The sequence below is a fragment of the Thunnus albacares genome, chromosome 14 (assembly GCF_914725855.1).
Source record: "Thunnus albacares chromosome 14, fThuAlb1.1, whole genome shotgun sequence".
NCBI lineage: Eukaryota > Metazoa > Chordata > Actinopteri > Scombriformes > Scombridae > Thunnus > Thunnus albacares.
The window spans coordinates 24,495,095-24,522,969 of record NC_058119.1 but is presented as its reverse complement, the minus strand read 5'-3'; the positions used below and the strand labels follow the sequence as shown (position 1 = coordinate 24,522,969).

General features: G+C 39.2%; 1 protein-coding gene across 1 annotated transcript in view; it reads left to right on the top strand.

The window, feature by feature from the left end:
• Positions 1 to 26,028, top strand: part of LOC122997365 (contactin-associated protein-like 4) — a 72,158-nt gene extending 46,130 nt beyond the window's left edge. Inside the window, exons 11-24 of the mRNA XM_044373451.1 lie at positions 1,009 to 1,115; positions 2,557 to 2,676; positions 2,895 to 3,095; positions 3,885 to 4,047; positions 4,471 to 4,598; positions 4,765 to 4,935; positions 7,104 to 7,322; positions 9,658 to 9,897; positions 13,842 to 14,063; positions 17,852 to 17,985; positions 18,677 to 18,764; positions 20,914 to 21,129; positions 23,083 to 23,154; positions 25,157 to 26,028. Coding sequence (XP_044229386.1) covers positions 1,009 to 1,115; positions 2,557 to 2,676; positions 2,895 to 3,095; positions 3,885 to 4,047; positions 4,471 to 4,598; positions 4,765 to 4,935; positions 7,104 to 7,322; positions 9,658 to 9,897; positions 13,842 to 14,063; positions 17,852 to 17,985; positions 18,677 to 18,764; positions 20,914 to 21,129; positions 23,083 to 23,154; positions 25,157 to 25,353 — 2,278 coding nt within the window. The 3' untranslated portion in view covers positions 25,354 to 26,028. The remainder of the gene's footprint in view (positions 1 to 1,008; positions 1,116 to 2,556; positions 2,677 to 2,894; positions 3,096 to 3,884; positions 4,048 to 4,470; positions 4,599 to 4,764; positions 4,936 to 7,103; positions 7,323 to 9,657; positions 9,898 to 13,841; positions 14,064 to 17,851; positions 17,986 to 18,676; positions 18,765 to 20,913; positions 21,130 to 23,082; positions 23,155 to 25,156) is intronic.
• Positions 26,029 to 27,875: the final 1,847 nt, after the last annotated feature.

Here is a 27,875-nt window from a genome sequence, read left to right as displayed (position 1 = left end):
GAAGTGGCACAGCCAGAAATGAGCTGTGGTTAGATATTGAATCCAGTGAAAAGTAAAGGTGTTCAGGTTGGGGCAGTGGATTATTAATTTTATTTATCTTTAGTGGACCTTGCAAGTTCCAGTTGTAGTTTTTGTCATATTATTATCATCTGGAAGACCTACCCTAACCTTAAAATAATTATTTTACCTCCTTATCTTTAACCTCTTAACATCCATCAGGTTGCTGGCGACCCGCTTAAGCCAGTTGTAAGCGGATTAACATCACACAGTAATGAGTAAAAGTAATTGGCACAATTTGGCCACTTGGAGACGTTTTGGAAAGGTTCGGGGACAAACTAAAAACTTGCTCCCCTAAGGTTAGGCCTAGAGGTCTGGAACGTTTATAAAGGTGTGGTTGACAAGATGTAGGTATGTGGTGATTTGCATAGCTCTGGCATAAAGCGTGTCCTAGTTATTGTTATTCAAATATAACTCATTATAGGGTTATATTATATATAAAGGGTGGATGTTAAGAGGCTACATCCAATGCTAACCTAATTTTAAACAGCTGAATTGTTAGCTAACCTTTGGCAAACACTTGATGATGACTTCTAATGCTATTATAATAATGCTATTATTTCTTTTTACAAATTTAATCTTTACTGTATTTTTGTCCAAAGCATGCAATCTTTGTTTTAGAGTTTGTGCTCTTTTTTACAAACATTTCTGAGACGTCTGAGAGAGCTGTCGCCACCATATTTGCTATCAAAGTCTACCCATAAAACCCTGTGAACATCTCAAACAGGAAGAACATTTGGAATATAAAGTTAACAGAGGAAAACTGACAAATATTATCTCCTCTACATTCTCTGTGTCGGTTGTCTTACACTCTGTTCTGCCGTGTGCTGTCATCTCGGAGATATTTTACCAGAACACTGCATAACTGTGCAAAGTGACGGTTCCTCTACAACAAGGGGAAAAGTAATGGGGATAAAGTCTAAATGCGTGCTCTCTCTCTCTCTCTCTCAGGTGTTCTGCCAGTCACTGTGAACATGGAGGCAGCTGCAGTCAGTCGTGGAGCACTTTCCACTGTAACTGCTCCAGCACCGGCTACAGTGGAGCCACCTGCCACAGCTGTAAGAGCCTGATGCTTTGTTGCGCGAAAGGTCACACATATGGAGTCTGTGGTTCTGTGTGTATGTTTGCACTTGTTTTTCCTATAATGAGACAACCTGCCGCTTTTAAACGTCACGTCCCTGCAGACGTTGTTGTGGCAGAAGGTCAGGCTGAGATGTGACGTTTCTCCCGCAATAATCGTTGTGTAAGCGCTCAGCCCAGAGGAAACCAGTCAAAACAAAGAGAGAAAGAGAGCTAGCAAGGTTAAAAAACAGAGGAAGAAGTGAGAAAGAACGTTCGATGGCTACAATTTCAGTTCAATTTCAACCAACAGGCAGATTCTTTAGAGGAAGATATTAGTTCCTCGCCTGTTCACCATCCAATCCTTTTGGTTGAAACCTTTGTACATATGCTTTAAGAAAATATAAAGGATTTTACTTTGCAAAAGCAGACCAAACCAAATACAGTATATTGTTATGAAGACCCAAGAAAAGTGCTGTTGTGGTGATTCTCTGCCAAAGGTAAAAATTACAATGAAGATGTTTCCCCAACACTTAAGCAGAGGTGTCAAGGCTGAAAGGTTTTCTTCAATCTAGCCAATATATATGAGACATGAATCAAAGGTGAAGCAAGAAAGATCAATAACTTTGTTTCTGGTTCCCACAACAGTCAGCACAGCAACTAATACTTTAATTCTTGGTTTCTTAATCTTTATTGCTCCATGATCTCATGCTTATTTGCTTACTTTCCAAGAGTTAGATGTCCATTGAGTGTGAGGCTACATCCAAGAGATGGTTAGCTTAGCTTAGCATACAGACTGGAAACAGCTACCCTGGCTCTGTCCAAAGGTAACAAAATCCACCTACCAGCACCTCTAAAGCTGATTAATTAATGTTATATCTTGTTTGCCAAGTGGCCACAGTGTGCCAACATTGAATTCACAGAAGTAATTTAAATATGTTTGATATGAGAAAACACCTGCTTTTAAAAAAAAATAGCCTCCATCACAGGTCTCCTTTTAATGGTTCCCTAAAGTATTTTTGTTCAGTGCCCGATATACATGTTCTGCATAATATTTGTGGAAATAAGTGTTAGTATGAATCTGTTGTGGCAGGAAGCTTTGGAAAAGAGTCTCTCCTCCTGTCCATCATGAACAAAATGCTGTAGTTGCGACCAGTTTTTAACCAATAGCAGCACTTTGCAGTTATAGTTAACCTGCAAATTGAGAAAGCAACTTAAAATTCTGAAAGAGAAACAAAATAACTGCAATCAGAGCACGTGCTTTGTATTGAGCTGGGTATTTTTATTTGTCTGTGCCCAGGGAACCATTGCATTATACTCTGTCTTTTAATTAATCGGACTCCATGGTTTTGATCACTAACAAAGGATGAAAAGAGAGAGTAGAATTCTCACCTGGTGAAGAGCTAACAAAAACATTTCTCGCTCTCTCTCTGTCCTCAGCCATATACGAGCAGTCCTGTGAGGCGTACAAACACAAAGGGAACACGTCGGGGTATTATTACATTGATGTGGATGGCAGCGGACCCATCAGACCACAGCTAATATACTGCAACATGACAGGTAGCTGACACACACACACACACAAACACACCACGCAGACACCCTCATGTCTAGCCTCTCCCTCTCTCTCTCTCGCTCTCATCCAGCCTCTATTTCTGTCTGTCAGTCCTGCTGACTGGGTGGATTTCCCGAATACACACACACATAAAATAAAAAGTTAAGAACATATGCTTTGTTTAAAATCTTTTTCTCTTTCTTTCTGTCTCTCTCTCCACCAGAGGACAAGACGTGGATGGTGATCCAGCACAATAACACAGAGCTAACTAGAGTCCGACCCTCGCTGGGTAAAAATCAGCACTCAGCTCACTTTGAATACATGTCTGAGGAGGCGCAGTTAGCCGCCATCATCAGCCAATCAGATCACTGCGAACAGGAACTGACCTACCATTGCAGGAAGTCACGCCTCCTTAAAATGCCAGGTAAGGACTTGCAGACTAAGTCATCACAGACTTTTGTCACACGTACTGTGATGTGTTCACTGTCATCACATCGAGCCTGCGAAGGCGCTGCCCGTGAGAGAATAAAATGCTCTGTAAGAGGAGACTTAAGACCTCAAGTGTATCCATGGAGATTAATGTAAATTCCTGGCCCTGCAACTCATTTCAAAGTGTTTTTCTAAATGGTTTTTAATGGTTTTGATATTGGCAACTGCAAGGTCTGCTGCTTTAAACAGCAGCTACAACAAATATGGTCGGAAAATACTAGATATTTTTGCTTTACATGGTCAAAAACAGACCTTTGCCTATCCAGTTTCACAAATTATAACAATCCACCTTGTTCAGCCTGTAGGTCTATGAATATTCTGTATGTGCATAATCAAACCTCACTGCAGCAATAAACATATACAACGACTTCTCTGGAAGTCTGCAGAAAGTCCGCTGTAGGCCCCTGGTGGACTTGATAAAAAATGGATTTGGACAGCCCTCGGCATTTGCAGAATTCCCAGGAATGCTCCTGTGAAGTCCATGAATCTGCAACTGAAGTGAAGTCTGGACATTTGAATTCAGTCTAAGGCTTGCTTATATTCTGTCACACCACATACAACCAACATCATGGTGCTGCCTGGCACCCATATTTTGTTTTTTTTTATTTGAAACAGGAGTTTGAAGTGTTAAGGTTGGGTTTTGGCAGTTATGACAACCTTTGGGGAAAGCCTCCATGTGTTAATTCATCACAAGTGACTAAGACAAGTATTGTTTGTGTTGTAGACGGCTCACTGCTCAGCTGGTGGGTGGGAGGTCCAGGTGAAGGACAGGTGCAGACTTATTGGGGTGGGGCTCCTCCAGGTACCCAGCAGTGTGCCTGCGGCCTGCAGAAGAACTGTGTGGACCCCAAACACCGCTGCAACTGCGACGCAGACCGCACCGAATGGTACTGTTCTTTGATTATTATCAAAACTGAAGATGAAGCATGCCGAAATAAGAATTCAGCCTTAGTAGTCTCACAAATTAATGTATACGAGTACTGTTGGTAGGTTAATATATTGTGATATTAATGTCAACATGCCAAGTAAAGGGGGAAATTTTGTGCGTATCTACTTAAAAATACGATTGATCCCTCTTCTCTTTATCTTTTACACTTTATTGCTCATGGTGATTTTCCCTTCTTGTTTCTTCCTTCATCTCCTGCCACTGATGATAATGATAATCAAACTTCCCCCCTCTTTCCTGTCTATCTACTTGTGCTGCTTGCTATAAAAGTCTGTCTTCTTTCCCCTCTAGTCTTCGGTTTCTTCTTTAAATTCTGCTTCTTGCTCTCCTTCTTCCTCCACTCCACCCTTTCACTACCTTCCAGGGCTAATGACTCGGGCCTCCTGACCCATAAGGAGACCCTCCCTGTCAGGTCCCTGGTGCTGGGCGATGTCCAGAGGCCTGGCTCGGAAAGCGCCTACAGGGTAGGACCTCTCCGTTGCCATGGAGACAGTAAGTCTAATCAAGAGCCCTCAATGTCACCTTGTATATGTTTTTGAAATTATGTGTGTGTGTGGTACAGTACTCACCAAACTTGACACACCAAACAATCAGCTAAATTGCAAAAACGTTCATGTATTCAAGACTATGACTAATATGTTTCTCATTTATTTTGCAGAAAACGTCTGGAACGCTGCATTTTTTGACACAGAGACGTCATACCTCCACTTTCCCACATTCCATGGAGAGCTGAGCGCAGACATCTCCTTCCTGTTTAAAACCACTTCATCCTCCGGTGTCTTCCTGGAAAACTTGGGCATCAAAGACTTTATTCGGATCGAACTCAGCTGTAAGTAAAACCTCTCAGGTTAGATGTCTAATCCAAACCGCGCTTAGCTATGAGTACAACCTAAGCAAGAAGGATCATCCTGAAAGTTGGAAGTCTCATCTGGATTGAACTCAGCTGGAGGTGACAAGCCTTTCATGGAACTCCGTCTCAGTTCCTCGCAAAGAAAGAAATGTACTTTTCCAGCAACACCACCATTTGTTTTTCCTCCAGTGGGAAATCACTGCAGTGTCATTGCTCCAGCCTGCTGCAATGCATTTCCCTTATAACCACCAGAGTTTAGAGTTCTCTGTATCATCGTAGCATGTTGGTGTTAAAATATCATCGCACCGTGACACTTTATGGCAGTTCACATAATGTATGCTGTTGTAGCCGCCGTTTATTACAACACCTCTTGATTAAGTGTCAAAGATTGTAGCTGATCTTGAAAGAAAAAGATATACAGGTAGCTCTTTATGATAAACTATGTTTACATGCACACAAGAAACCAGATTACTACAAGAAATCAGATTAAGGCTGCAGCGTATCATCAGATTTCTCCACTTGATCCAATGCTGGCATATTTGAAGTTTGTTTATAATATATGTAGCTGCAGCTTGAATTTTGTACTGACACCACAGAAGAAGAACAGGCTAAGTAGTGAGGAAATACAGTTTTTCTCACTGCATGCAAGGCGTATGTCTGAATTTTAGACTTCCTGTCACACTCCTGCCACTGTGATGCTTCTCATGTCTCAAATCTTTGTGTTTGGATATGCATACATGGAAGAAGCCAGTCAGAGACCTGGTTAAAAATATAAATTGCAAAGAAATCAAGTTACCCCTGCAGAAATGTAGCTGTGAAGGTGAAAAAGTCAGGTTCCTGCCTAAAGGCCCTGAAAACGTATTTTCTCAATCAGCTTCTTAGAATGAGTGATCATGTCCTACATGAACACTGTTTTCTACCAACATGAGAACAGTTCTGGTTGTTTCCCATTAGATATTTCTTTTCTTTTCAGTATTTTTCTTCTCCCTGGTCAATCAGGATTCAGCAATATTTGAATAAGAATTTAATGACAGTTGGCGGGTTGTTTGGTCACTGTCAATCAAATATGATCGAACTACACCCACACAGTCCTGATGTAGTGGACACGCTGAGTGTTGAACTCTTAATAAATAACATCTTAAGATGTTTCTTTTACTTTGATTGTTGCTCCGCTAGTCATTAATATATAATCTTATATACTATAGAAATACTTTGGATTTGAAGTCAAGTTTTAGGGGTTTTAATCCCATTTATACACACTAAATGTCACTGGTCATTACATCTAAGAGCTTTGCATCCTTGTAGCTGGCTGCTGTAAAACCACCTTAAGTAGCTCTTTGTCTTTGTAGCTGGTTGTCATAACAACAGCTGCTCTTTAGCATGACATCCTTGTGAGCTGTTTGGCGACAGTTTGTGTTTGCATCACTTTAGTGATACATTACTTCAGTCTGAATATATTTTTTCCTTATCAAAGTTCCAGTGGAGCTTATGTGTCAACGTGTCAACTGGGTCTGCACTCCCGCTGCAAAAATAACTTCATCTTCTTGCCTTCACAGATGGTGTTACCTTTACTGGGAATAAGGGATTCAAAATGAGCCTGGTTCTTGGTAAAAGGGTAACAAGATAAAAGGGGCAATAAGAGAAAGTGGGCCTTTTATATTCAAGTAAATCAATGAGAAATGTGCGCCGGCTCAGTGTGTTCAAAACTGGAAAATATGGCTTGTTGGCAACATTATCTGTCATGCAAATAGAGCAATATTGTCTGTGATTTGAATTAGCTAGAAATCACTGCACTCAGTTTTCCCTTGTGTCTTTATTTTTCTTCCTTATATGTCTGTCTTGTTCTGTTTGGAAAATAGTGTATGTTGTGCTTTGCAAATTCAGATAAACCAAGTCATTAATTAGGGTATAACAAGAACAAATGTTTGAACAATTGAATCATGCAAGAAACGGAACAGGAGCTTGTGCATGTGTATTTATGCCTGAGCATGTGTGTATGTGTGTGTTGATACACCTGGTCTGTCTACAGATGGAACAAGTGAATATACAGAAGACATGATGACGTGAGATGAATGGGTGGTAAAAATCAACTTTCTTGAATATTCACAGTAAGTCTTGACTCTCTGCTTCTCTATTCCCTGACGCAGCCTCCACTGAGGTCCTCTTTTCCTTTGACGTGGGTAACGGGCCGCTGGCGGTTCACGTGGAGGCTGGCTTCCCGCTGAATGACAATAGGTGGCATCGCATCCGCGCTGAGCGGAATGTTAAAGAGGCATCGCTTCGTCTTGACGAGCTCCCTGCTGCCACACAGGAGGCTCCCGCTGATGGGCACATCCACCTGCAGCTGAACAGCCAGTTATTTATAGGTGCGTGTACATGGCTGTGTCAGGGCTGGTTTGGACATTTGAGATGCAATTCAAAGCAGCCTTTTAAAGCCCCCAACGAGGAAAAACAACAATAGAATAATCATGCGATCTCTTTGTCTGCACAGTCATGATTTCTCTCTGGAAGACATGTTAGTCTCAGCTGTTCCGGACACATTTCCACCTTCTGTCAGAACCATGTGATATCTGTCATTATCAAGCATTGGCATCAGAGGCTGTTTGTTTCTTTGAACCTCTTGAATTGTTACAATATTCTTTGTCTTTTTCTTTCTTTAACTCTCTTTATATTCTTCTCTCTGTTGCACATCAAATACACAGTGACTCTACGGTATGTTTTGTTGACCCGAGGGAGGCTGGCAACTTTACATCTTTGTCTCTTCTGCTCCTCCTGAGGAAAACAGATAGTCAGAGAAACTATACCCTTCAGCAAAACTGCAGATTAAAGCTCTGCTTCCTATCCTTGTTGATGCTGTACAGTAACAATATTGCAACGCTGTGTCTGTGTCTGGTGTGGTTACTTATTGATCCACATTGGAACTGACAGCTTCAAACGGTTTCAATCAGCCTATAAGAATCCTTCCTCAACTATGTTAAGACCAGTTTATAGAAGCAATACCTCTATATACACTTAAGAGACTGAGAGTAAATTGTAACAAATTGTTAGAAATATCCTCAGGATGATGCAGTGAATGTGATGTGATGTAGTGGTGATGTTTGTAGTGGTCAGTTTCCTTGCAGTAACCTTGAAACAGTGTTCGAACCCAGTCCATTAGTTATGGTATTCCTCTTTCTGACAGCTCCTGATGAAACTACCGGGCCATGATATGAACCTCATCAACTCTGCAGTCCTGGAAAGCTGTTTATCTCATTATAAAAGTCTTGAGGTTGCCAGTTTGGCACTCTGTGACAATTATAATGTTGCAGGGCTGAACTCTGAGCAGTTAGAGGTTGTAATGCGAGAAGTCGGGAAAACAATAACTTTTGGAGTTTAAATTCTGTCCTGAAAAAAAAAAAAAATGTTTTCCTGTCACACTCAGGCAGCCAGGCAGGACAAGGAGACTGTCAGAGAGATTGACAGCTCGCCAACTTTTAAGATAGCAAGAATCAGCATGGTGCCGGGCGAGCTGACAGACAGCCAATAAAAAGTCAACTCCTTGAATTTTTCACCTGCTAGTTTGTGTTTCACTGTGTTTCATCACCTCATCATTTTAAAAAATTCAGTGTGAGCCTGGTGACAAATCTTTGTTTCCGGAGGCGCCAAGTGAGTTTAGCTGTTAATAATAAAATCAGAATATCAGTCAGTGTCAATCCCAGATTTGATCACAGAGATGATGCGATTTGCTTTCCATTCACCTCTGTACGGTATGTACAGACCTGCTTAGGTTGCATAATCTATCTGAGAACATCATGTCTAAAGTTATATTACTGTTATGATGTGAAGAACTGCAGGCCTTTCAAATAAATCAATACTTACGCTGCATTAGCTTGAAACAATGACGGAATTTGGAAATAGAAAATCATGTAAACTTGATGTTCACTGTGATGGATACAGTAACGTTGGTTTTCATACCATGTGAATGTAAACCTTCAAAAAGACACATTAAAGAATATAAACCTTCCAAAAACCCTGTATGGTCCTATAATGACCTGCTATAACCCACATGTAAGAACATTAGTATTTGTGTTATTTTAACAAAGATCACAATGTTTCAAACTCTTTTCCACCAACTTATCAATAGAATTTTGGAGGAAACTAGCAACTAACAACTATTTTAATTGTTTTATGATTATTTTCTCAATTAATCAATCAACCAATTAATCAATTAACCATTCAGTCATTCATAAAATGTCAATTAATAGTAAAAAAAAATCACAAGTTGTGCAAGATCCTCTGCAATTAAAAAGGGGGAAAAGAGGAGTGATTCATAGTGTTGAATTTATTGATTATGAATTAACAGAAAGTTAATCAATAACATTCAGATAATTGATTAATTGCTTATCTCATTTATCAGCCAAGTAGGCCAGACATTCTCTGGTCCAAACATTCTCTGGTCCAACATTTTTCGGACATTTTAACTTGTTTATTTTATATAATGCACCATGTAGATTAAATATCAATTTCATTCTGGGCTTTGGGAAACTGTGATTGGTACTTTCTAACTATTTTCTGACATTTTATAGACTAAAAGGTTACCCACTTAATCAAAAAAATATCCAGAGATGATATGAAAGTGAAAATAATCATCAGTTGCAGCTATGTAGTCTGCACAGAGGCATAGAGAGAACATTTTTAAGTGCTTCCTTTGTGTGTCTTCAGGAGGCACAGCATCCAGACAGAAGGGCTTTCAGGGTTGTATTCGTGCTCTGCAGCTGAATGGTGTCACCCTGGATCTGGAGGAGAGGGCCAAGATCACCCCCGGAGTTCAGGCGGGATGTCCAGGCCACTGCAGCAGCTACGGCTCCCTCTGCCAGAACCGGGGTCGCTGTGTGGAGAGATCCAACAGCTTTTCCTGCGACTGTGGCCCCTCTGCTTACACTGGAGCCTTCTGCGAAAGAGGTAGGGAGGCTTTGTCACCAGTCTCCCAGCAGTGTGTGGAGACATCACAGAGTGTAAATCACTAACAAGAAGACTAAAAAGAGACATAGAGTAGCCTACTTAAATTTCCAGTTTATAAATGTAGGTTACTGTGAACAGATTTAGTTTTTAGTTGGCTTTTTATATTCTACAAGAAAGCTGTGTGAATTGACATTTGAGAACTCAATTTTTAGCATAGTTAGCTAATTAGGAAAGATATGACAGCAGAAAGCAGTGTTCACATGCAGCTGTAACTTCAGTTAGATACAAACACACTTGTTTTGTTTTAACTCCACGTAGTGCTTCCAAATAGCCAACTCTATTCCCAGCTGTAGTTTTCTGCAGCTCGACACAGTTAATAGTTGAATTTTAAACTTTACAAGGTGTGTATGATAAAGTCGACTACATACCTTTAGAAAACTAACAAGCTGACTTTATCTAAACACAGCTTCCTTTAGGTGTATCAGAGGTTAAATAATCAGTTCCCATTCAAAAGCAACACACAACTCAACAATAAGTGTTGACATGTATTGAAATGTTACCTGAATATGTTACAGTTCAGCACCTGAAAGTGGTCTAGAAATAAAAATACACACTTGGAGATACAAGGAGAGGCCATGCACATTAGAAGAGGTCACACAGACAAACATGAATAATTAAACACACATGTACTATATATACACAGGAGCCCTACGGTCATACAGGTGCATATCCCACCACTGTACACTCACATCCTTGTTATACGAGCCATTCAGCCGAATCAATGCCATTTGGATGTTGTAACAGTTGAAAATTAAAATCTTTTTTTCAGCACTGTAATGGTCGATCTCAAGGTTTCCAAATGACAAATACTTCATATGAGTAACAGGACTGAGTTTTCAGCATAGCATTAGCAAATACATGAAATGTAGCAACATGGCATCAATGCTAATAGCATGAGAACATGAGAACACTTGGTGGTTTACCAAAACTATCTTTAAAAAAACAAAACAAAAACATAATAACATCTAAGAAATAATTTAGGTAACAGGACTGAACATTGAGATTGACATTCTCAGTCATACTTACAATATGAAATCTGTATCAAAAATACAGAAAACAGAGTGAGAGAACTTACTTTTGGTCTTCCCATGGCCTTCAGGAGACAGAACTGATGCTACTTCCTGTTGATCATGTGACTTGCGGAATATTCCGGGGGTATATTCCCAACTAAATTGGGACACAACTAAATTGTTTATTTTAACTAACAAATTATCAATTTCCAATTATACAAAAAATACAAAAATACAAAAATAAAAAGATTTCTGAAGGATTCTAATCATTATATTTCATGGTGAAGTGTAGTGTTAGAGAGTGGGGCTAAAATCCTATTTTTTCAGTGTTCGAGGTAGTTTTTTATTAAGGTTTTACATGATGTATCTTCAAATTGCAATTACAACAAAGTGGAGGACACTTTGCTGGATAAAATAATGCATTATACAGACACTTTACATACATATTTATGCATGGAATGTCCTAGGGATGGAAAACCGATTCAGCTGAATAGCCCATATGCAGCTGCTAATAATCTTGATCCTGTGGGAGATTTGATGCACAGTATATCCTGAGGCAGAAGTTTATGGTTGGCTGATAATTTATCTTGTTTTGACCTTTGTCTCCCACATTTCTGGTTTTTGCCTGAATGTTGCAAAATCTCTCTAATACACGTTGTTGCAAAATGTCTGTACAATTAATGTACTGTATACTATAGTACACTCTACTAACACTGTGCTGTAAACCTTTGTAAATACAATACTAATGTGTGCTTAAGGTGTCTTTCTAACTAAGGTTAATTTACTGCATTAATGTTTTTCTAAAATCCTCAGTATTTAAGAGGTTGTACACTGCCTATTTAGTGCAACAAACAACACAACAGATAAAATGTCTTAAAGTGGACATAACATGCTCTTTGTGTTTTCATTTTGTCAGTTATTTACTGTTATAATGTTGGATGACTGTGTTGAACATGGTCAAAGTTAAAAATGTTGCCTTCGAGTCAAAAGCCAGAACTTCATCCTGTTCCAACACTCTGTTTGCAAAGTTGCCCGTGCACATGCCCACAATTGGATGGCCGCTCTGTAGCCTTTGTTGCTAAGGTTGTTCTACGGGTTGTTTATGTTGCCCGCTCGCAACATTTCGGATCGGATTTTGGCTCATACAGATATATTTGAGATGTTTACATTTCGATTCACGAATGGGAAAAAGAAGTGAAACCCAACCACTACTGTTTGTTTACGTAGCCTCCGCAGGTGCCAGAAGTCTGCAAAGGGGCAGCCAATCAGAACAGAGTGGGCTCATCAGGAGAGACAGGAGCTAAAACTGTTTCAGACAGAGACTGAACTGAGGAGCTGCATAAAGGGCCAGTTTAAGATAAATAAGGAATGTTTTAAAACTTTAAATCATGCAAAGATATTCCGGTGGAGCCCCAGAATATAAATATAGACCTGGAAATGGGCATGCATCTTTAAATAATATTTTGGCTTTTATAAACTGTATTACAGTAACATGCAAAGAAAGAGCTGTGTGGAGACTTTTGTTCCTTCAAAATACAATGTAATTATTTTTATCTGCAGCATCTGAGCAAAGACTAAACTCGGAGCAGCAGTAAGCCTGGCTGGGCATCCTGATGGAGACAGTTTGTCAGATTGTTGTGTTCTGATGCATTGCATTAAGCGTTTTTGTTTTTTTTCTAAGACTGCACACCTCAAGTTCTTGTTATTTAAGTTATCACAGGAACATTGAGTCATCACATCAGCACAGTAACAGCTGACAGCCCGTCTTCACAAGAAAAACAACAGTACAGGTCTAAAATTCAGACTGGCAAAAAACGACCTATAGTTACATTTATGCCATCTAGTGGCTGTAGTACTTATGACCCAGGGAAGTGATGGGAAGCTAGCATCATGTTTCCAACCACGAATTGGGACATTTAGTTTAGTGTTGCCGTGACAACAAAGGTTACATAACTTTAAGGAAGTATAAACCAAGTTTCAAGTGATCATTTTAACCCAAACCATGACCTTTCCCTAACCCTGACCAAATGGTTTTTGTGGCTAAACCTAACCAGACCTTCACCACAGCGTTGTCACACCATAATTATTTTTTAACGGTGATTTATAACAGTTTTGGAAAGCAGCATATTACAGTCCTATGGGTCGTTCTGGAGTGCAATACTACAGCTGCTATATGGCGTAAATGTAACTATAGGTTGTTTCTTTCCTGCTGAATTTTAGACCTATACTGTCGTTTCATTATGGAGATGTGTTGCATATGTATTCAGTAATTAAAAAGCCCAGCTGTGTTGGCTGTTGGAGCGCCACAGGTATACTGTATCTGCGACAGAAGTCACAACTCATGACTGTGTTATAATTAGCAGCCAGATTTTGCATTGTTCTTTTCACCTGTCAGCTGGTTTTCTGTGTGTGTGCGTTTTCACCAGCTCACTAATTAAGCACTGTCAGTGCTGCAGAGGCGCTCTACATACAGCATTTGAGTAACTGCTACTGTAAGGTCCCCCAGTGAGACTAGTTGTTACTTAGATGCAGTGTGAGGGCATATGAAAATTTAAATGCAAACCTTACTGTTATGCTGTCTCTGGGAAGCAGTGTTGATTTGGCAAAGTGAAATGTTAAGTGAGTGTACAGTATGCACAGGATAAAAAGTTACTGGGGCTTATTGTGTAAGCAAAATACAGATAAAATGGTTGAAAAAAAATACTTGTACTAAAACTTTTAATGCGAAGAAGAACAGTGTAAACCAAGTCAACCTCAGCCAGATTCAAAAATGCAAATCCCATCTACAACAAAACTGCTTATTATATACAACTATAAATAAAACAACTGCTATAACTCAAGAAACAAACTCTGACACTATCTCCCTTCTTGCAGAGGTTTCAGCCAGCTTCAAACCGGGAACATCCATCAGCTACACCTTCAAGGAGCTGACGCTGAACAAGAGCAGCAGCGCTCCGCCTCCGTCCATCTACTCTGGCATGACCCTGAGAGCAGAAAACATCTCCCTGAGCTTCAGGACCAGCCTGAGTCCAGCTCTGCTCCTCTACGTCGGCTCCTACTACAGAGAGTACCTAGCTCTGCTGCTCAACAAGCACGGTGAGCGCTCAGATCCTCTTATAGCACCTGTATTGTATTTCTTTAAGAAGGAATACGTGTTTTTCTCTGTCGATGTTCACTCTGTTGTATCTAGGCACCTGGTTTGGCTCATGTAGCATCATCATGAGGTTTATTTTCTTCTTTGTCCCTCCACTGAATAAAGGAAGCTTTAATTTCTTCCTCTGTTTTACCCCGTAAGGTCAATAACTTTTATAACTTGTTATTTTTGCTCTTAGCTTTGACTGGATGGCCCTGAATGTTCCAGTATGGCTAATATGATACAAATGTGACAGTTAAGGTTTTAATTTCCCATAAATGAATGTGTTAATATCTGAAACATGCTCTGAATGAACATGAAAGAAGCAGATTTTTTTTTCCCTTATGAAAACTTGAAAACCCCCAGTTTGTTTTTCTCTGCGTTTGTGCTGCTTAGTTGTGAGGTTTTATAGAAAGAGATCATGTAAAGCCTCTTTACTGCTGGTAATGTAATGTAGCGAAATTACTCCAACTCGAAATGAAAATAAAACATGTAATAAAATCCCACTAATGGAAAAAAAAAAACTGTTTAATAACTGATGTCACATTGGAGATAAACCGACATTTCTGATTGCATAAGCCGTGTGACAGATTTTTTAAAGATAATAATGTGACAACATGAAAGAGAACAAGGAGAAAGTAATAACTGATGTCATCTCATTCCTCAGTATGATAATAACTTATGTTAAAAATGTATATGTGTATACCAAATTACTAATTTAAATAGGCTTATCCAGCACCTTAAAACAGTTTTAGTGCATTTTCAAAGCAGTTAAAGGGACGTTTCACTGCATCTTAAGTTTTTTGCATTATGCATCAGCTACTTTACGTCCCAGTTGATCAACAATACACTGAAAGCATTGATATGTGCACAGACATTGTGGCTGTTTGAGGCTTCTTTCTCTTCTCCTAAACCAAGTCTCCCTGTCACCCTTCTCCTCTTCTTCTGCTCCAACTCCTTTTCTTTCATCCTGCTTTCTTTTATCCAGTTCTCCTCTCCTGCTGTTCACTGCGGTGTTTAATCAACTTGTCGTTGAGTTCAGCCAAAAGAGTGGCAAGTGGTGTCATTTCAATTGGAAAGGAAAAAGAAGCTGATAAACCTATTATGTGTGATATTCCACCTAGGACAGGTGTAAATAGACCGTAAATAGGCTGCTTTAATAATCCAGACTGGAGGAAGATGATGGCCAGCAGGTCATTAGAGTTACCATGGTGATCAGGTAGTCTGCGGGTAGCTGCATTTAAACTGAAGCACCTCATTAAAACTCTGGAACAGGTTTCTTTGGTGATAAAAGTCGGCGCTAACACTGTGAGCAGCCTGTTTGATGTGTTGTTAGCAAGCGTGTAACTGCACCTTCATCTGTTAAAGTGTCGCCTTAAAGTGTTAATCAGGCAAATTGTGTTCTTATAACTATTTGGGTATTTTCTTTCATAATTTAAAACGATAAGTCTGGTGATATTTTATATTTTTATTGTTCCTCTGTGCCATAGAGCTCCATTGTTGTCCAAAAATCACTAAAAACACATCAGTGAGCCACACTGCTGCAGTGAGTGACATGTTCCTTCATTATAATGAACATGGGCACTGTAGTTTATTTGACTCTATCCCAAATACACCATCCCATCCAGTGTCCAGCAGTTTTTTGTAATTTTTTTATAAATTAAAGTATAAATAATGACCCATTTTTAAAGATTGACATCAGTAAGAGCCAATGAACTTGGGGCCGAGTGCCACATACAGGCTGTGGATTTATAGTATGAAATATGTTGCTTTCCATTTTATCTGACTGATGGTATGAAAGTCAAATTCCAGGGACATGAATCTTGATTTAGCCACTCAATCATGGTGAACAGGAAGATCTTTGTCCCTCTTTTTCTTTTGTTAGAGTTACGTGGTTGTTGTATCGTAACACGGCTGTGAGTTAGTGCATTCCTCTGACAACAAAGATTTAAGAGCTGACTGCCAAACAGCGTTATTGAAAATCAAACCCAGAAGATAAACAAAACAACAATGTGCATGGATATCTTTAAATAAATCATGGTTATCATTGTTTCTAGAAATACACACATCTTTCTTTTCCAGTTGTTTACTCTGTGTCTCTCAAAAACTTGCAAACGCTCCCTTAAAAATATTCTTCCTCATTACATTTTAAAAAAGAGTACGTCTCGAGCCCAGATTGGCTCTTCGTCAGGTACGGAGGTATTCCTCTGACATCAAAGACCTAAGAGCTGACTGCCAAAAAGTGTTGCATTCAAAAGCTACTGTACGCTATTGAAAAGCAAAACCAGCAGAAAAACAAAGCAACAATATGCATGAATACTGTGTTTCTTGCATGATAAAGGAGGGTTAGAGGTTGCTTTTAGCAGCTGACTCTCAGAGCCTCTGTGAACGCACAAAGAAGAAACACATAGTTTCAACTTGCATTGTCACCTGATAATAAAGTCACATTGACAATAAATGAAGACAGAGAATATAATACCTACAATGACTTCTCCAAATTGATTCTCAAACTGCATGAAACTGAAACTGAGAAAACTAGAAAACTGGTGAGATAATTCTGCTAAATTTTTGACCCATCAGATGAAATTCTTGTTCTTATGACTAAATGTTTTCAGCAGAAAAACAAAGACATTTGGGAATCTGATATTTCAGCCATCCCCAACTTTTCAAAAACCCTACAAGCTTGCTGACAAGCTGGGTCTGTCGGCTCTGTAGTCACTTCCTGTGAGGTCATTATAGTGTGAACGCTGCCTCTCACTTTTCTCTGTCTTTTTTCCTGTAACGTGTGTGGTACAAACGGTAATTATAAGTGTTTTAAAATAATTATTAGAGCTGAAATATGTGAATAATTCAGGAATCGAGAACTTTGAAAAACTTTTTCTCTAATTTTGTCTCTTTCCACACAAACTCTCCTTGTCAGATCACAAGATTATACACATTCACAATTATTATCCAAAATATACATATATGAAGTAAGAGTCAAAATGTTAAACACTCAGATATACCCCTGCTGTGTGCTTTTGCACTGCACTGCTTTCAAGGAAATCCTTAGTTTCCTCTGTATCTTCTTCTCATCCACTTGGCCTGCAGACATCAAATGTTATTCATGTGAATGGAATAAAATTATCCAACTTAAATTATGTGAAAATCATATAAATTAACATGATTCTGTATACTTTTATTGACAGGACTTGGCCCTAATTCCCCAAATATTGAATTCTCTTTGGTTAATTATTAAGCAGCTGTTGCCCTGGAACGTCCACATCTCTCTTGAAGTAATATTCTCTAAAATAAAATTTATATTAAAGCAAGACGACACAGATGAGGACAGATTTAGCAAAGTGGTTCAGTTTTTCCTACAGTTTGGGTGGTTTTTAGCAATTAATAAAACTCAAATGTTTATTATATTATTTTAGAAATTGAATTCTTGAATATTGAAAGTGTTTGTTTAAATTAAGAATGAGAAATGCTCAATGATATTGTTCATAATTCTTAAAAACACTGCTGTGTGTCTGTATAACTCCAGTTTATATATTTATTATTGATCACAAAAACATTGTTTCTTTATTTATGTATGGGCCATAACACAAAGATAATACAAGACACATTTTCCTAAATAATAAGATGTTGCTCTTGAGAAATGTACATGCTTTATAAGTTACTTGTGATGTCTTTTTTGTGTGTGTGTTTGAGTCACTAAGGGATATACTAGTGAATTGTTTTGTTGATTTGTGTGTGTGTGTGTGTACAGACAAGCTGGAGGTGAGGTACAGACTGGACAGCAGCAAGGATGTAGAGATCCTGAGCAGCAAAGTGAGAAACCTCGCCAACGGACAGCTACATACTGTTACTATCAGCAGACTAGCAGATGCTGTTTCTATGCAGGTAAAACACACACACAACAGGCTACAATCGTCTCCACAGTCAGCACTAAACCTCGAGTCAGCCTGTTGTTCACAGCAGAGTTTCTGTCAGCCATCACTGGGGGAAACTATGAGAAGGCTGCAGCGAAACACTCACAGATAATAAAGCCTGAGCTGCACTCAAACAATGGACACAAACATGTGGTTGGTAGCTCAGAAACAGCTCTTAAAGTGCTTTCTCTAATACATACAAGACAGGACGTTCTCTGCGGGCTCTAAGATAATGTAGAACATTGTGGCACCTGATTCAAAGTCATAATCTTTGCTTTGTCATAATGTGGTACATCGTGTCCTGATGATACACAACTTTCAACTGTGTTTCCAAGTAACAAAATCACAGTTGAAACTCTCCGTCTGACTTCATGGCTTTCAAAAATCAAATTTTAGAGCTGAAGGCACTGTAACTAGATACGGGGAAATGTTTCATTCTCATCCTAGCTCCCGGTAGTACGATAGAATTTCCTCAACTTAATCCATTGTCCTATAATCTTGCATTAATGTGCTAAAAACTGTGTGTTGACTGGTTGGCACCAAGTTGTAATATCATTCATTGGACGTATAATCAATTGACTGTTGAATCAGTTGTACTGTTGAGGTGTTTTTTTTTTTTTTCTAAAACTAATCTTAAAGTGAAATCTTTCATTTTCTTTCAGATTGACCAGAACGCCAGAGAAGACTTCAATCTGACATCTGATGTGGAATTCAATGCCATCAAATCGCTGGTTCTTGGCAGAGTGAGTGGTGAGTGAGACAGTAACAAAAACCCAGACGAGGCCTTTTCAGGCTGCAGAGCACTCAGACAGACTGATTTCAGAGATGTTTTTGCCTCATCAGACAATGAGGTATTCAAAACTTTCATCATGATGGTTGAATCCCTGGAACAGCTGTAGGTTTGGATTGGTGGTACACTCCTCTTATATAACACATACACTTCAACAGCATCGATAAAAATAAGCTAAGGTTAACTCAACAGCTAGTTTGCACCCATAGTCAGGGCACAAATACAACTTTTAACCTGATGATGACACCAAATATAACGTCACCAAAGTTGTTGCAATTCATCCAGAGATGGACATGAATGTGTGCACCAAATTTCACGGCAATTTATCCAGTAGTTGTTGAGACATTTTACTCAAAACCACAAATGTGAACATCATGGGGGCACTAGAGAAAATGTTAGGGGATCACCATGAATATCTGTATGAAATGTAATGTAATGGAAATCCATCCAGTAGTTGTTGATATACTTTTGTCTGGACCAAAGTGTTGAAATGACAGCAGTGAGTAACAGACCAGCATTGCCGTTGTCCATCAGGATTCTGTCATTTTGGCTTTCGTCTGCCCGCCAGTGTAGCTTTATGGTCGTATTCAGATCAGATCAGGCGGTGCGGCCCACCTCTGCAGGGTCGAGCGGAGGTGTGTGGGTGTGTTTATTTGTGCTCTAGAACTTAACCGCTGTGAAACAATCAGAAAATGGCGTTTTATTGATCTGATTCACCAGCTCTCTCGCTACCAGCGCTCCCTGTCTTTATTCATTCTCCAGCTCGCTCAACCACAGCTGCTCTCTCTCTCTCTCTCTCGTCTTTTTTAAAATGAGTTGGGAAGCCGACAGCAAAGTCTAACTTTCTCACTTACTTTACTTTTAACTTTATCAAACAAAGAGTAACGTCTTTTTACTCCCTCACAGCAGAGTTTAGATCTTCGGCTGTGATTGGTCACAGCAGCCTTCAGCCACAGTGACGTCAGGTTGCGTTTCTCCAAAAGTTAGCTGGCCAAAACGCCCGCAGCCGAAACACACTACCTCTATTCAAATGAATGAGAGAACTGGCGTTTTCACCGCACCACTTGATGTGGTCTGAATACAGCCGTAGACTTCCTGTTGCAACTCCTTTTTTACCTGGTATTCGAGTCCACACTGTCTTTCACTTACAGCCAGGCTTTTAGGCCTCTGTGTGGTTTTAAAACCATATTTCACAACTTCTTTGCAGCTACTGCAGGATTTCATACAGCACATAACAACAGTGCTTTTGATGCAAGTAGAGAAAACAAAGTTTCCTTATTACCACAACAAGAAGGTTTTTTTCTCTCTTGTTTGCTTCTGTACTGTGTTTGTATACAGTGTGTGAAGTCATAGCATGTTCTTTTGGGAGATTGTAGGTGTTTCAATAATGTCAGTGATTGTTTCGCCTCATAATTATTGCATTTTCTTTGGTCCAATAACATGGCACCTCTTGGGTATGACATGTACATTGCAGTATTATTTGTTCTGGAAGACTGCAACAGTCCAGTACGGTGTTCTCATTCTTTCATAGAGATTTATCGCAGCGTTGAACAATTTTGTTTTTGTCTCTGATTCTCCCTGACCTAAAACATTTGAAGACAGGAGGAGAAAGAAAAAGCAGTTACTGATGATTTGGTCTAATTAGATACGTTTTAACCACACAGTCATCCTGTACAGTTTAACCTCTTATCATAGAAGACTATTCTACCAAAATACCTCAAAACACTTTTTCTTTTTTGTCTACCTGGTGTGCCTGTTAAATAGATTAGACATGTAACAGAGACATGGCAGCTCTATAATTTACTTTGTCATGACCTAGTTAAGTTCTTTTTGAATGGCGCCTTCAGAGACAAACTAAGAAATTGGTTGTTAATAAGATGAGAGACTGTGAGACTTTCCTGACGCAGGTGTAGCACTGCCACTGCAAACACACTACACAAAGTTATGCTAGTCCTTATAGCACACTTTGATTTAACTATTTGAATATGGGTTTCATGTGATGCATGTTATAGTATATCCAGGGAAAGTCTGTGATTGTTTATCCCTTGAAAATCCCAAGATTTTAAGGCCTGTTACTAAACCGTGCCCTGTTTCTCTCTTTCTCTCCAGACTCTGGTGAGTTGGATCCAGAGATGACTCGGCTTGCCACTTTAGGTTTCACAGGCTGCCTGTCTGCCGTCCTCTTTAACTCCATCAGCCCTCTGAAAGCTGCTCTGCTCCACTCAGACACCAGCCCAGTTATCATCACCGGTCCACTGGTTCAGTCCGACTGTGGCTCCACTTCAGCCAATCCCTACGCAGCAGAAACCACAGACCACTCATCAGGTCAGAGGGAACTTTTGTTGTTTCTTTGTTGTTAATGACATTTTGACTCGTCACAGTAGGAAAAGTACAGGTGTTACGCATACTCTCTGTTACACTAAACAGAATTCAGCCATCTTTGTTTTAATTATTTACACTTGTACTCTTCTTACTGTGATACGTCCAAATGTGTTTTGTGAAAAAAGCTTATCAAAACAAGACAGAGTGACTATAGACAGTCTGGGTGATTATAGTAATCATCACTCATTCATGACCCACTATATGAAACAAATGAAGAAAAAAAACTTGCTGACTTCAGTTTTAGCTGTACTTTTGTAAGCCTCAGCCTTCACCCTAATTTTTTCCCTTTTTTTTGAGTAAATACATGTCTTCTACTGCATGTTATATGGAAAACTATCCATTGTTAGAAGGACCACACTGGCTTTTTTGCATGTGTAGCCCATTAGCTTAATTGGCGTCATCGCAAATGCAACACTTTTCGTTTGCAAACCCTCAAATCTGAAGCGACCTGTGCAATTTTGGGCTGACTGAGAAATCTTTCTCTCCAAAACGGTGGTCCTAGATGAGCGTGAGACATGTCCACCGACGACCAATGTGGAGCTTTGGCGAGCAAAGACAGCCTGAGGCAAACTCTGACAGAGACAGAAATTTAAGACTGAATTCTCATTATGTGACTGCTGCAACGATCCAAACAAACCAATCAGAATACACACAGAATACTCTGGCCAGCATGACGTTATATAAGTCCAGTTTTTTAATATAAATTTTAGGGGAAAGACACCTTAATACTGTACGTCCATGCCACACAAAAACCAAGATGCTGGAGGTGAAATTAACTGTGACTGAAAGCACAGATGGAAGACAAGCTGCTGATGAGCCTCTGCTTTCATTGCTTTCATCTACTGCTTGTATTTACATCGTAGCGCCACAGCTCACCATGCATTCAGTGCACAATGTGACAGCCTCGAACTTATATCGACACAGATTGTGACCATGATTTTTATTATTGGCGTCTCGCACTGTGTGACTTGCAATAACCTTACACAATCATTGTTGTTGCACAGCCTAAAGGCACCTTTAAACAAGCAGCGGTGTGCCTTACACAAAAAAAATAAAGATGTTGTGTGAATCCACTATGATGTATTACCCAGGTCAGGCAAGTTTCAGCCCATTGTCTCAGCCCATTGATTTTCACTGTGGACAGAAATCATAGAAAACAATAGCTCCTTGGATGATAGGAGATCAATCTAAAACTTATGTTATCCTTTGGAGAATGCTTGACAATGATGTAAAATATACAGATTTGTACTTGATGGGATAAAAGCTCAGAAAGCCATCAATGCAGTCCTTCATAGAGGCAGAACAGCTTAAGGAAGGGGTTGTTTGTTTGGTTTCTGATATAATAGGTGAGATGGTGGCTAGAAACTAGCAAACCCAAACTGCAGCCTTCAAAAATCTGTGGTTGACCTCAAAAACACTATACGCCCATGGTGAAGGTGTACAACTAACGCAGCCACTTTCTCAAGGAATTAATAAATATTATTGAGGCTATTGTAAGTAATACTGTCCAGCTTTCTGTGTGGGTGCTACCTCTAAAGCTTTATGATGGGACCTTTGAGGCAATTAGCTCAGATCTGGGAGGAAAGTTTTCTTTCTTGTCACTCACACAGAGAATACACCTTTCTGCTCCGACTGACAATACTAATATATATGATTCCTGTTTCTCCTCGACATATATCTCTGTCGAGCATCTCTCTTCAGTAGCTCCATTTCTATTTTTTTCATGGCACTAATGACTTTCTCCCTCCTCTACTTTTTCTCCTCATCTGTTCAACTTCATTTCTCGTCACACTTGTATTCCCCTGTGATTCCCCTTCTCTTCTCTCTCTCCTGTCTCCCCTCATTTCTATTTTCTCTCTTTCTCTCTACGGTCTGTTTCTTCTGTCTGTGCTGCAGGCCAGTCTGGATCAGTGGGAACAGGTCAGCCTCTAGTCAATGCCATCAGGAGTGACTCAGCTCTAATTGGAGGTACGGTAACCGCAACTTGTTTCACTGTCACACCGTCAGTCTCGTCAATCATGAGACAGAAACTGTTTGCAAAACAAGCAGGGATGATGAGGATGATGTGATGTACAAAGGCTCCGATAAGACTCAGTTTGCAAATTGCGATCCAACCAGATCTGTTTGAAAATTTGGATAATTTTATTTTCTTTGATATCTGTCAATGTCTAAACCTCAGTAAAGAAAATTGATGATGAAAAGATGTTCACGACTGAAGATTTATGTTACACAACTGCAAAATATTTGGCTTTCTGTGTTTTGTGAAGATCTTCACTTAAAGAATCTTTGTTTTGAAATACTAATAGGTTGATAGGTAGTGTCATTTTTAATGAAATCTGCATGCTGTGTAACAGTTTGAAATGAAAGCCCTGAGTTGTCCCTCAAACAACATGACTGTGTCTGAGTACACAAAGGAAACCGCAACTAATTAGAATTTATTTCCAAGTACAATGACTGTTTTTTTTTTCCTGACATTGGTGCACAGACCTTCTAATAGCTGAAATTGCCTGAGGAGCTTGTGGAAAATGAGCGGACTGCACAACTAATGATGGAGTCAAAGCACTCCGGTCTTTTCTCGCTGCTTGTTAGGCCACTGACCGCTTGCTTTTTAAATGTAACTTTTATTTTCTACGCTATAGCTACTAAAGGAGACATTTGTAATGTTTGTCTTTAGATCTAATCTGTCCAGCTATAAAACAAGTCCAACTAAAACATCAAAGTTAAAATTCAAAAGCAGTGATTTTTCAAACTATGTACATCTTTAATGTGTTACCAATTTTAACACAATACATGCAAACAATACATTATGTTGACATGACCTCCACTGTATATGGGGTGAATATTTGTTTTGCAGACATTGTGCTCTGAGATTCAACATGCAATGCAAAGCCAAAAGTCATCCGGCTTTACTCACACACACATTTTGTTGTTTTTCCAGTCTGCATCTATTAGCCACCAGCAGCCGACGGATGTGTTCCCTTGAATGACATTTTGACATGTCTTGAACTTTTACATTGCCTGATGGGAATTTCAAACTTTTGCTTTATGACACCGTGCACTTTCTGGTTGAAACTTTATTTAAGTACGGGGTTAAAATGAGTGAAGCTAAAAAAGATTTTAAAAAAAAGTAACCTTGGAGGAAAACCTACTGCCATCTGTGTGAGAGGACTTGTTTTCCAGCATTAAATTGACCCCAAACTGAAGCCAAAGCTATGGAGGAAGAGCTTAAAAACAACATTGGTTCATGAGTATCCACATCATGACACTCGACAGACTTTTGTCAAGAAGAGTTGGGGGGAAATTTTAATGTCGAGACAGGTTGTAATTACTGCCAACAGTGCATCTGATAAATACTGACTTATGCGATTAACTCCTTTGTGTTTGTTTTCAATTTAAATCATAATGAGTCCACCGTGATTCAAATTTGGAAAACAATAAAAGATGGAAAGTCCGTAGAGAGGTCATTAGTTTTACAGTAATAAATCTACATTGTAATATTTGTTTTATTGGCCCGTACTTGCTCTTTAAAGATCCCCTCCGCTCATTTTAAAACATATAAAAATCCTCTGCTTGAAATAATAAATTGTGTTTGACATGTTTTGTCCACAAAAAAATCCTTAAAAATGGCATCAACTGCTTCTCCCTCATTGAAAAGTCCAGAATCTCTGAATATGCAAATATGTTTCATTTAAAAAGTTTTTAAAAAATTATACAAGATGTCTCCTACTTCTCTGAAAAGTCCGTTCTCAGTGTTTGTGCACTGGAGGCTTCAAGTTTCCACATCACGCTTGTGTAAATTGAATTCCGGCCCTCGATTGGCTCCAAAGTAGTTGTGATGTCACAAATCCTGCTCGAGGAACTTTCCCTCTTTGAAAACTTCTTCTATTGTCAAACTCTTTACATACATCATTCTGCACAGCGAAGCTCAAACATCCAACTGAAGTGACATTTCCATTTCTCTCATTTGCAGGTGTGATAGCCGTGGTGATCTTCGTGACCGTGTCAGCGTTAGCCGTAACGGGCCGCTTCCTCTACAGGAGGAAAGGGACGTGTCAGAGCCAGGAGGTAAAAACAGTAAAACCCGAAGACAGCCCAGAGCTGCCGTTCAGCAGCCAGACCAACTCACGCAATGGTCCCAGTGAGAACCAGAAGGAATATTTTATTTAGGCGAAGGTTCGACCCGCTGCTGACCCGGCAGTTTCCGATCCGAGGAGACGGACACAGACAGAGATGCCTTGTCAAGCCTCAGTGCTTTACACTACAAACTGAGACCCAACAGTGGCTCAACAAGACAGGACGGCACAAACAGAACTATACACACATTTTCTGTCTTTTTTTGTTTTGTTAAGTTTGATTTTTGCTTCTGTGGTTGTATTTTTGTATAAGACTTGTATAAAGATGCATAAGAACAAAGTGTTGAATTTACAATGCGTCAATACTGTCTGTGGATCAATTGTAAATATCTAATGATGTAAATCTTAAAAGTATGACTTTATATCAATCTGTATTTCTCTGTCCTATTGAAATGTATTTTCCATGAAATTGCTGGTATGAAAGTTAAAACATCTGAGGGTCTGGGATGATTTAAATGCATTTTCCGACAAGGATAATCTTTTTCTTTTTTTTTTTTGTTTTGTTTTGAGTGAATGAACCAATTTTATTCATGTCAGGAGCTGTTGGGACGCTGCAAATAGGCTCAATTTCCAGTTTGTTTTTATGTTTTCCTTTTGACTCTTTGCACCTGTGTGAACTGTGGGAAAAGCAAAAAATGTATCCGTTCACATTGAACATTTCTCATTTTTCTCAGCCACCTTTGCATTTTATTCATTTCACCTCTCTTTCTTTATATTACTCTATATTTATTTTCCTGTTATCTTTCCGTTTATATTTATTTTCTTTATTTCTTTTTCCTGAAAAGGACACGGTTACTGCACACCACAAAACAATTCAAGCCTTTGTGTCCACACCCTCATTCCAACTAAAACATTAAATTTGTAAAGTAAACACTGACCGTTGCTTGTCTGAAAGGCAGATTGAGCTGATGGAGAGCTGTGGACTTGACGGGAAACGGTCATCTATACTCATTTAAATATTAATAGAATATTATTCAGTGGGACAAACCAGACAAAGAGACAAGAGGAGGTGGATCAACCTGCTGTGTCTCTCTGCTAACCAGAGGTCTGAAGTTTAATAGTGATTCTGAAAAACTCTAAATTGCATACATGTATTTCCACTTTTTAAAAAAAAAAGAAAAAAATTAAAAACTATTATTATTTTACATCTCTTGGTTGTTCATGTCAAAATTGCTGTTGCAAAAGTTTAATATGATGCCAGAAAAATGCACAAAATTGTCTCCGCGGAGGCACTTTTCATAGAGATTTAAAAGCATTCATAAAAATTCATCCAAAACGTATTTTTCCAGGAAATTTCCATCAGTGAGCCTGTGGTCTTATGAAGTATTATGTGCTTTTGTTTTGTTGCTGTTTTAGGTTTTATTTGTAAAACTGCATTAGCTGGCTTCAGTAAGGAAACACTCATGATCCCAAATATCAATTAATTGCAATATTAATATTAAAATTTCTGATTAAAACATGGATTTTGCGATCTGACCCCGAGCATGTTCACATGACAATCTCATGTTTAGATCACATGATAATATTATTAAATACATATTTGTTGCACTGTGTAAACGAAAGCGTATTAAATCACATCTGGATTTTACCCAGATATCAAACACTTAAAATGACAAATAAGGGCAAAGACCTGTAATAACATCAGCATCAGTCTGGTGGTATGTTATGATAAAGCACCGTCATCTTTCGAACTAACAAACACACAGACTGAGGACTTTGAAGCAGCTTTATACGATGTGAACTGTTTACTGAATGTCACATTAAATTGTTTTGAGGAATGAATTTCTCGTTTTTGGGTGACAGAGGTTTGGTTTCTCTTCTGGCAGTTAATCGCTTTTGAACTTAAACAACATGATGACATTTACAGTACTGGAGAATAATTGTGATGTCAGTGAGTGCGAGTGACCTGCTGTAAGATTTTAATCTGTACAGATATTTTAGTAACAAACAAAAAGCTCTGTTCAGTGAAAATAAAAGCATCAACGCTTTTTTCTGAGGCGGGTTTATCTTTGTCGTCAGCTGAATAACAATCTTGCAATTTTAATGGACTATTAACTTGATTGATTATACCATATACTCCGAGTCTTGTGAAATAGTACAAAGTAGAGCCGAATCACTGAACAAGAGACTCTGAGCTCGATCAATAAACACCTTTTAACAGCTGCAAAAGACAACATCATTGAGGCTTAGAAACCTGAATCAGTTATTTCTCTGTTAAATGAGGCAGAAACTACACGCATTTACATCTGTGAATGTTTTGGCCCTTTAAAAGTTGCTGTTGGTTGGGTCTTTTCTTCACCTTGTGACATTTCTGATGGCTATTAATATGCATCTGTCTGCAGAGTGGAGATAAACTTCACCGCCTGCTGCTTAGTGAAGCATTCAGGTGCTGGAGATGTCAAGCTAATTCTTGTCAAAGACCCACTGAGCCTCTCTCCAAGCAGGAGCGATAACACCCAGACACAGTTTTGCTATGTGATGGAGGCCTCCTACCGCCTGCTGTCCGCCCCCTTTAACACACACACACACACACACACACACACATATATAAGAATA